This window comes from Miscanthus floridulus, chromosome 7, assembly GCF_019320115.1.
Source record: "Miscanthus floridulus cultivar M001 chromosome 7, ASM1932011v1, whole genome shotgun sequence".
NCBI lineage: Eukaryota > Viridiplantae > Streptophyta > Magnoliopsida > Poales > Poaceae > Miscanthus > Miscanthus floridulus.
The window spans coordinates 26,355,665-26,366,018 of NC_089586.1; the positions used below are offsets into that span (position 1 = coordinate 26,355,665).

A 10,354-nucleotide genomic window follows, 5' to 3' on the forward strand; every position below is an offset into this window, starting at 1 on the left:
AAAACTAGAATAAAATGAACAAAATGGGTTCCTTTGTCTTAACCAGTGGAATTATTCAATTAAGCAAAAGTAGTTTAGCATAATTCGATCATAGTGTTAAGCCTAGGCCCATCAATTCACACAACTAAAGGTAGGATCAGAGAGGACTCTCACAAGCAAGTGTAGTTTGTACTGTCTTTGTAGTTAAAAGAACACACAGTGAACTTGTGAAATACTTGGTGCCTACCATTATGAAATATTAACACAAAGCACTTAAATTTTTGTGTCAATGATTTTGCTGGCAGTGGCAAGGCATCAATTGTGTTAGGCAGACAACAAGTATTTCACAAGGATCTAAAAGGATTCACATCTCCAACATACATCTCCAACAAGAGCACTTCCCATCACACAAAACCACATACATCTCCAACATAAATCTGAAAGGATTCACATCTCCAATATACATCTCCAACAAAATTAATAGAATTTGTCACGTTGAGCACAAAGCATTGATCTCGACTAACATTGCAGGGGAGGGTGGGGTTGGATCTAGCAGTTGGTCTTACCGTAGACGACGGCTGAAGCATGTTCCTGGAGGATTCCCAAAGAAACGATGGCATGTAGACCGGCGGCGTCTGCTTTGTCGGAGTAGAACGGTGGACCAGCATGGAGGGTTACAGGGTGGCGGAGGTACCACCGGCGTTGGTGTAGTGGCGGTGCCCCACCTGCCTTGGGCCAGTGGCGGAGGTACCACCGGCGTTGGTGTAGTGGCGGTGCCGCTCCATCCTCTGGCCGGTGGCAGGTGCCACTACGGCCTCCAGCGTTGGTGTAGTGGTGGGATAGGGGTATCCGCGCACGGGCGGAGTGTTAGTGGGATGGTTGAATTCACCCTAGAGCATTGGTGTGCCGGCCGGTGTGTAGGTGTGGCTGCGGAGTGGCGGCCGGCGGTGCGACGACGGGAGGTGTGGCAGCGTGGTCGATTGCGTGGTAGTAGGTTTAGGGTTTTGGGATGGTGTGGTGGCTAGTTTAGGGGAGGGAGGAGGCAGCCATGGTTTAGGGGAGGGAGGAGGAAGCCAAGGTTTAGGGGTGGGAGGAGGAGGCCATGGTCTGTGGCGTGATGGTGCGGAGGCGGGTGGTTTGGTGGCGGCGGGCGCTGTGGAGGCGGGGCGGCGGTGGGGACGGAGATTGGGGATTTTTGCATTGTGTGCTGACCGGGCAAGAGGATAAGGCGAGGAGGTTTTGGATGGCTTGAGCGGGAGGCGGGGAGGGGCCCATGTGTCAGCGAACAGGAGAGTGCGGGTGCGGCAGTGAAAAATTGGGCTGACGCATGGGCCCGATTTGTCGGTGGCACATGGTGGGCTGGCCCAGATGTTCATCAGCTCCCACCATTTGTTCAAACATTTTGTTTTTTAAATCTGTGGCAAAATCTTGTAACAAGTTTTTCTCCTACATACTATCTCCAAATCAGACGTTTTTTTCCTAAAAAATTCTAAAATCATGATCTATCAATATGTTGAGTTGTTTTCGGCCATATTTTCATGGTGCAAACTTTGATCAAAGGAAGAAGTTCAACTATTAAAAATTGCAACTTCAAACCAAAATTTGAAACTCCAAATCACTTCATTTGCAAAAGTCATGAATACAAGAGTTGAACAACTCATCAAGACCAACAATTCTTATTTTGGTCATTTGTCCATCCGATAATGTGATAGTGAAGTAGTTCATAAATTCTACAATCTAAGTTAGAGTTTCATGAACTAGAAGTGAGACATGTAATTTTTATGAACTACTTTACTATCACTTTGTTGGATGACCGAATGACCAAAATAAGAATTGTTGGTCTTGATGAGTTGTTCAACTCTCGTATTCATGACTTTTGCAGATGAAGTGATTTGGAGTTTCAAATTTTGGTTTGAAGTTGCAATTTTTAAAAGTTGAACTTCTTCCTTTGATCAAAGTTTGCACCATGAAAATATGGCCGAAAACAACTCAACATATAGATAGATCATGATTTTAGAAATTTTTAGGAAAAAAACGTCTGATTTGGAGATAGTATGTAGGAGAAAAACTTGTTACAAGATTTTGCCACAGATTTAAAAAACAAAACGTTTGAACAAATGGTGGGAGCTAATGAACATCTGGGCCCACATGTCATTGAAACGCTGGTCCACTTGGCACTAGCCTAAATAAGAATTGGGCCCACATGTCATATGTAGAAGGGTGCTTCACTTGTGCTAAATCAGAGCACAGGCCACAGAACCCGTCATTGAGTTTGGCCGCTCGACCACTATCGTCGGCCACCCCTCCGACCCCACCTGCCGGCGACCGTACCTCCGCCTGTAGCCACACCACCTCAGCCCCCCTCTCATCAGCAGCTGCAGCCACCGCCCCTCGCCCCTACAGACGTCGCCCCTCCCCCCTGCCTGCTGCTCCCCCTCCCTTCTCCTGCTTGCTACCAGCGGCGAGGCAACTCGTGGTGGTGCTTGGCCGGCCAGTTGAGCTGCTCGCCGTCACAGAAGCCCCCACCATGCTATCACAGCACCCCCCACCAGTGGAGCTTGGCCGGCCAGTTGAGGCAAGGTGGATCTGTTTTTGCTAAAATAGAAGGTGAGCTGAGTGAAGCAGAGTGTTCCCCTTTTGAATTTTTCTTGCATTGCCTTTACTTGTTTGCACCTAAATACTTGCAGATCGAGATGGATAGAAGATGGATTTATAAGAGTGCACCATTTTCACCAGACTTTATGTCTAGCGTTCAACAATTCATGGAACATGTCAGAGGTAGATATGGTGTAGATGACAAAATCAAGTGTCCATGCCGAAAATGCCTGAACCAGAAAGAAATAAGCCAAGATGATGTACAAGAGCATATCGAAATCAATGGTATGTTTAGGTGCTATACTAGGTGGATTCACCAAGGAGAGGAAGATAATGATGTTGGTCAAGATGATGATGGAGAACTTGCTGTTGTACCTGAAGATATGTCATGGGATGGAAATGAACAAGCACCACTTGATGAGGAAGGACAAGCTGAAGATGTCATAGAAGATAGTGCATGGGGAGTTCAGGGGATGATTCAAGATTTGCACGCGGCAGCAAGCCATGGCTTTGGTGGTGACTTATATAAAGAAATCATAGAAGAGGCAAAGCGTGAACTTTATCCAGGTTGCACCGAAGAGTCTAGGCTAACTTTCATTATTAAGCTGCTGCATATAAAAGTGTACAATCAGATGACAACATCTGGGTTCGATGCATTCCTTGCATTGCTTTCATCATCTTTGAAGAATGTGCCCGGCCTTCCTAAGTCATGTAATGAAATGAAAGCTCTGCTTCGGAAGCTTGGTTTTGGTTATGTTTCTATTGATGTGTGCAAGTATGATTGTGCCTTATTTTGGAAAGACCATGAAGGCGATGATCGTTGCCTAGTTTGTGGATTCACACGATGGAAAGTGAACAAGGAGGGCAGAAAGAAAGTTCCTCACAAGGTCCTTCGTTACTTTCCAATTATTCCACGCCTTCAGAAGCTTTTTATGTCGAAGGAACGGGCACAATATGCAAGATGGCACAAGGAAAAGAGGGTACCAGTTGAGAATGAAATGAGACATCCTGCTAATGGGGAATCTTGGAAAGAATTTGATGAGACTTTCAAGTCTTTTGCATATGATCCCTACAGTTTGAGGTTAGCCATTGCTACAGATGGATTTAACCCATTTGGGCAGATGACCAATTCATATAGCATATGGCCAGTGATAGTGGTTCCATACAATTGGCCACCATGGATGTGTATGGATCAATCCAATTATATGCTTGCTTTGCTAATTCTAGGCAAAAAATCAATGGGCAAAGATTTTCATGTGTTCATGCAGCCTCTAATAGCAGACTTGATTAATCTTTGGGGTGGTGTCCCTACTTATGATGCTGTTGAAGGCAAAGAATTCAGACTGCGTGCAGCGATTCTATGGGGAATCAATGACTACCCGGCATTAGGCACCTTGTCAGGCAGAACCACAAGGGGTTACTTTGCATGTGTGCATTGTGATGAGAATCCATGTTCTGAATGCCTGAGAAACAAGATTGGTTTCATAGGACATATACGTTTCCTTCCACATGACCATCCCTGGAGGAAAAACAGAACTTTTGATGGTCACCATGAAAATAGAGAGCAGCTAAGGAAATTTAGTGTAGATGAGGTTATGGCAAGGTTGGATGAAATTAGCTATGTTCCAGGCAAGAATCCAGATATGCCAAAATCAAGAAAAAAACGCCGTAATGGAGAACCAGTTTGGCATTTGAAGGTTAGCTTGTATGATTTGCCATATTGGTCAAAACTGAAGCTACAATACAACCTTGATGTTATGCACATAGAGAAAAATATATGTGACAACATTTTGTCAACTCTACTTAATATTCCTCACAAGACAAAGGACACAGTCACTGCTAGACTAGATTTGGAAGATAGAGGTATAAGAAAAGAGCTTCATTTGGTGGAAGACTCCTCAAAGCCCAAAGCTTGTTACGCTCTAACACCGGAGGCAAAGAAAAAGTTCTTGGAGTATGTGAGCAATGTTAAATTTCTAGATGGCTACGCCTCTAATATATCAAGATGTGTCAATCTAGAGGGAGGAACAATGCATGGGCTAAAAACACATGACTGTCATGTACTGCTTCAGCGTATTTTACCAGCTGCCCTTTGTGGTTTGGTGCACAAAGATGTATATGAAGTACTTACTGAATTGGGAAGGTTTTTTAGACAACTTTGCTCAAAAACTGTAAAGGTTGATGCACTACACCAGATGAAGAATGATATTGTCATTATCCTTTGCAAGTTGGAGAAAATTTATCCTCCTACATTCTTCGATGTTATGGTTCACCTAGCAATACACTTACCGGATGAGGCACTCCTTAGGGGACCAGTTCAGTACGGGTGGATGTATCCCATTGAGAGAAGATTGGGCACCTTTAAGCTTTTCATCCGCAACAAAGCAAGACCAGAAGGATCTATTGCAGAGGCATACACTGCCTATGAGTGTATGACCAAGTGCTCAACATATTTTAGTGACATTATTAATAGGTTCACTAGGCCCGAGAGAAACTTAGATGGAGACATGTCACCCAATGGTTACTCTATTTTTGCACATGGTATTAACCTATTGGGTGCTTCAAAGTTACATTACGAAGATAAAGACTATGACTCTATGGTTTGGTTTGTTCTAAATAATTGCGAAGAGGTTGATGAATACAAAGAGTGAGTAATTGTTGTGATGTCATTGCATATAACTTTATTCAATATTGGTGTCACAAAAACTAATTAACTTATTCCTTTATTGCAGCTTGTACAGGGAAGAATTAGAACACCAATAGGTGAATGATATTGAAAAAGTGACATCAACACAATTCGCTGCATGGTTCAAGAAACATGTGTGTGCAACTTAAGAACCTTTGACTAAATGATTTATGATTCAGTATATTTTCAAAGTAACTAATTCTCTATCTTTGCAACCTGTAGATTACCAGATTGAAATGCGAAGGCACAACTGACATTGATGAAGACCTATACTCACTTGCATGTCGGCCGATCAACCGTGTGCGTTCATACACAGCATGTATAATCAATGGGGTAAGGTACCACACTAAGGCTCATGAAGAACATAGGCAGACACAAAACTCCACCATCAAAACTGAGGGTACTCACAATGATGACACTATTGACTTCTATGGCACAATCACAAACATTATTGAGTTGACTTATGCTAAGAACAACAAAGGAAATAGAACTATTATCTTATTGTGGTGTGAATTTTACAATCTTGAGGGAAGGACATACCAGATGAAAGATGATGGTTATTTCAAGAGCATTAACATCCAAGGGCGATGGTATAAGAATGATCCTTTCATTCTAGCCACAGAAGCTTCACAAGTATTTTTCTTAGAAGATAACAAGTTAGGTCCATCATGGCGAGTGGTACAAGATTTTGGCCACCGACATATATTTGATGTAGAAGAGTCCAACACAAACCAACCAATCCATGAACAAGTGCAGATGAGATGTCAGGAGGCATACCAAGAGGAGAATACTTCTTCCAGAGATGGTATAGTTGGGGACATTTATCCTAAAATGGATTTGCTGCACATGGATCAGCCAGGCAGCCCTGTCAGTAGAGACCTTGTCGAGAGCATCCGTCGACATGAACATACAGCTCAAGGTGAAGAAACATACGACAAAGATGAAGATGACGAAGATGAAACCTTCCTTGAGTACCATAGTCCAGATGAAGGCAATATGTCAGATGAAGACAGTGATGATGACTAAACTTTGCATTTCTAGAGATTTTTGTGAACCATCCACTTCTATTAGTGATTCTGTTGTAATTCTGAACCATGAACTTCTATTAGTCATTCTATTGTATTTGTGAACCATGAACTTCTTTATGTGCCTTATTTTGTTGTAAGACATTATATGCAATGGTTATGTTTCAATGGATATTTCATTCATGATGCAAGTTACTCAGGCTATAATGCTGCCCAGATTTCATGGACATGATATATGTATATACTGTTGCCTAGAAAACATGCTGCAAGTTTATATGACACATGACATTGTCATGTAAAATACAAAGCTTGTCATGGAATGCCCAAAAAATCTAGAGCAGGTTATATTTCTGAGATTATGACCACAGACAATGTCATGGAAACTACAAAATTGTCATAATATATACATTGTGCCAAAATTTCATCCCACACAGGTTACACATCAAACACAGATCACAATTGCACAGGTTACATATTCATGCACACAAGAGAAGTCCAAGAGCACAAAGGCCCATAGTTCATACATGTCTTGCCAAACACATACATCTAGCACAATAGGTTCAACATGTTCTTGCCAACACTATAGCTTTTGTCAACATTACAGACAAAACACAAAGGCCCACACTTCATCACAATTGCCTACTTCAACACAACAGCTACAACCAAGAAGATGGCCAACAAAAGGAATATTGTTACATTCACACATCCACACACAAGACAAATGCAGCTTCCTATGCCTTCCCTGTTCTTGCCAACCATCTCCTTGACCTTGTTCAGATTTTCCTCTAAGCTTTCAATTTTTCCCACAAGCTTAGGAACATCTGTTGTCGAAGCTGCTGCAATGGTTGGGTGAACTGACGGTAGGTATCCATTATCAACAAGAAACACCACATACTCTTTCTCGAACCAATACCTAGAACATGACCCCTGCATCCAAATTACAACAATAGGGAATGAAATTAGGGCAAACAAGAACAAAATTTGGGCAATGCAAATTGAGCCACTGCACTGACATTTCCATAGCTCTTCCTAGGACACTTGAAAAATCTCTTTCCTTTGTTAGACCTAGACTTTGTTGTGGCAGCAAACACCCTAACATCCCTACAATCTGGGCATCTAATCAATGGCAACCCGGTCACATCATCGATCGGTGCCTGCAGATCGATGGCACTAGCCAGAGGCGCAGCATCCACAACAGCAAGGGGTCCGGGTTCCTGGGCACTCCTAGCTACGCTTGAACGATGATTGCGAGCATTAGATGATGAAGCCTGTGACATTAGCCCTAATTAAGAGAGAGGGGATTGATTAGGAACTGCAATGGCAACACAAAGAGGAGCAAGAAGGGGGATGAGGGTGATACCGCCGACCAAATGGAGGGGGGACAGGAGGGGAATGACGGTGGCACTACCAACCATGCGCACCTGGGTAGTAGGAGCACGCGGCCTACAAGGTGATGGAGTGGCGCCGGTCACCGGAGATCCGTGCTCCGCCGGCCACGCTTGCAGCGGATCTTGAGCTACCTCTGCCTAGAGGCTGCCACGCCGTTAGTTGGGGAGAGGTGAAGCTGTCTCCGCCCTAAGCCCTCTCGATGCTGGCCAAGCTCACCTAGATGCCGCAACCCACCCTCCACTCACCGCCCTCCGCTCCGACTAGGGGCCACCGCTAGATATCCACCACCGCCGCCTGCTTCAGTCCAGGTCGGGGAGACGGGCGAGGGGACGACTGAAACTAGTCAACACAAAAATGGGTAGGGTCCACCTGTAGGGGTATATTGCCGTTGGAGCGCATCTTTTATTTGGGAAAAAATAAGGTGACGCCAGAAAACCATCACATAAAGACAGGTACTAGCGTCACAAAAAGAAACCGTCAACCGGCAGCTGGTGAATGATAATTTGTGATGAAAATTTATACCTTTTTGTGACACAAAGTTTAGTGTCGTCATAAATAGTTCTGAACCTCGTGAGTTTGTGACGACAGGAAAAATTTTGTCACAAAATGTAACATTATATGACGAAATCAGTCCTCGTCATGAGGAGTTTTGTCATAAAAAGAAGGATTTCTTGTAGTGAAGAACTCTTAAAATAAGAATACACATACCAAACTACTAAGCTAGCTCTAATGACTAAGATACTAAGCTAACTATCATCTTCATCAAGCAAAGTGTTGGGTTCAACTAACAAACACTTGACTTTGCAATTTAAGGATACATCTTTATTTCTACTAGTGATTTAATGTATATTGAAACAAAGAGCATTTAACTATCCTAATGCTTAGTCTATTCCAAGGCTACAAAAATTACAGTGAACACATAATAATACAATGAAACTATCACGAATTCACCACAAAAATTACTACAATAATCAACTTAATAATATTAAGCAATCTCATACTATTTAATAGCTCTTGGTGTCAACACATATAAACATGAACTAAATACTCTAACATATAGATCACAATTTTAGGAACCTAACAAAATTTGTTTCATAATTTTTGGACACCTACACGATTTTATATTAATTACCAAAGATCATCTTAGAAATTAAATTAGAAAACTATTTACTACTTCCTTGGAAAAAGAAAATGGATTCTCCGCATGGCCCACAATGCGCGGCCCACACGACGCAGCGCGCGCAGCAGCCCGCTTCCGCGGCCCACGCGAGGCTCCTACGCGCTGGCGCTTTTGTAACCACGTCCTCAGTTTCCTCCCGAATCACACCGAAGTCCTGATACTATTTCCCCATCTCACAAACCTTCCCATTTAACCCCTCGACCTTTCCCTAATTCAGCCGCGCGCACCCCTAGCAACTCAGCGCATCGGCCACTAGAGGCTCACGTTGGCCCATCGGTCAGGCCGACCTTCGACTACGATCCAACCGCCTACACCAAACAGCAACGCGGGGCGGTAGGACGCGCTAGAGCGAGCTATAGCGACACGTGGTAGTCCGCAACATTCATGAATCAATGTAGCCCAACTGGGTACCCCAAAACACATGCCCGATTGTACCCCTAGCACAAGCAGGACCAACCCACCACTCTCTTGTCAAGGGGTCCAGGTCCCCATCCAAACTTGGACTCCAAGCCCCCACACCTGAGTCCTGGACTTAGTGTGGTGCTTAGACCTCCACCATCCCTGCCTCCAATCAGTTGATCCAGAAAGAATCAGAACCCACGACAAGAGAGCAACGAGCCTTCTCGCTCCCATAAGCAAGTATGTGCTCAGGATAATAAGTTTGTGACCTGACTAGAATCCAATACAACGGCCGGTCCTTAATCGACATAGACAGGGAAAACAGTGTAAACAAGCTATGCCCCGTTGGCCGTGGGACACAACCTATTACACCCACCAATATTCGTACCATATCCCTGCCCGGTCTCCATTTTTCCTTTCACCATTTTATTATGAGGGTAATAATAATAATCACCTATTGCGAGTAACGACATGTTACTCATGCTACTGATAGCCTAAGCATAGCAGCTACTCGACCTATGCTAGTAGGACTCATAGGTAGGTTTATCTATGCATGTAGTTTCAACAATAAGCCTGTAACATAAATGCACATCACATATACATATCAAGTGATTATTCAAAATAAGGGTTATGCACCGAGGCTTGCCTTGGGCAGGCGCGGTGTCAGCTCAGTCAGTCAGTGGTGGCTCTAGGACCTCCTCCTATAGGAGGATCTCCTCCTCGTACTCCTCGATCACCTCCTCAAACTCATGATCTCCGATGGTCACAATCTCCACCAACTCGTTCTCTACATGCAAGCGATGACGATGCAACACTTAGTATTTTGGCAACAACAACTCTTAAAATAAGAATACACATGTTAAACTACTAAGCTAGCTCTAATGACTAAGATACTAAGCTAACTATCATCTTCATCAAGTAAAGTGTTGGGTTCAACTAACAAACACCTAGCTTTACAAATGAAGATATATCTCTATTTCTACTAATAATTTAATGTATATTTGAAACAAAGAGCATTTAACTACCCTTACGTAATGTCTATTCTAAAGCTACAAAAATTACAGCGAGCACATAATAATATCGTGAAGCTACTATAAAATT

The 10,354-nt window shown here is 43.4% G+C and overlaps 1 protein-coding gene across 1 annotated transcript; it reads left to right on the forward strand.

Moving 5' to 3' along the window:
• Nucleotides 1-2,182: 2,182 nt before the first annotated feature.
• On the forward strand, nt 2,183-6,286 carry LOC136465251 (uncharacterized). Its single transcript, XM_066464060.1, has 3 exons — nt 2,183-2,554; nt 2,667-4,841; nt 5,483-6,286. Exons 1-3 carry the CDS (start codon nt 2,183-2,185, stop codon nt 6,284-6,286), a joined length of 3,351 nt encoding a protein of 1,116 aa, XP_066320157.1.
• Nucleotides 6,287-10,354: the final 4,068 nt, after the last annotated feature.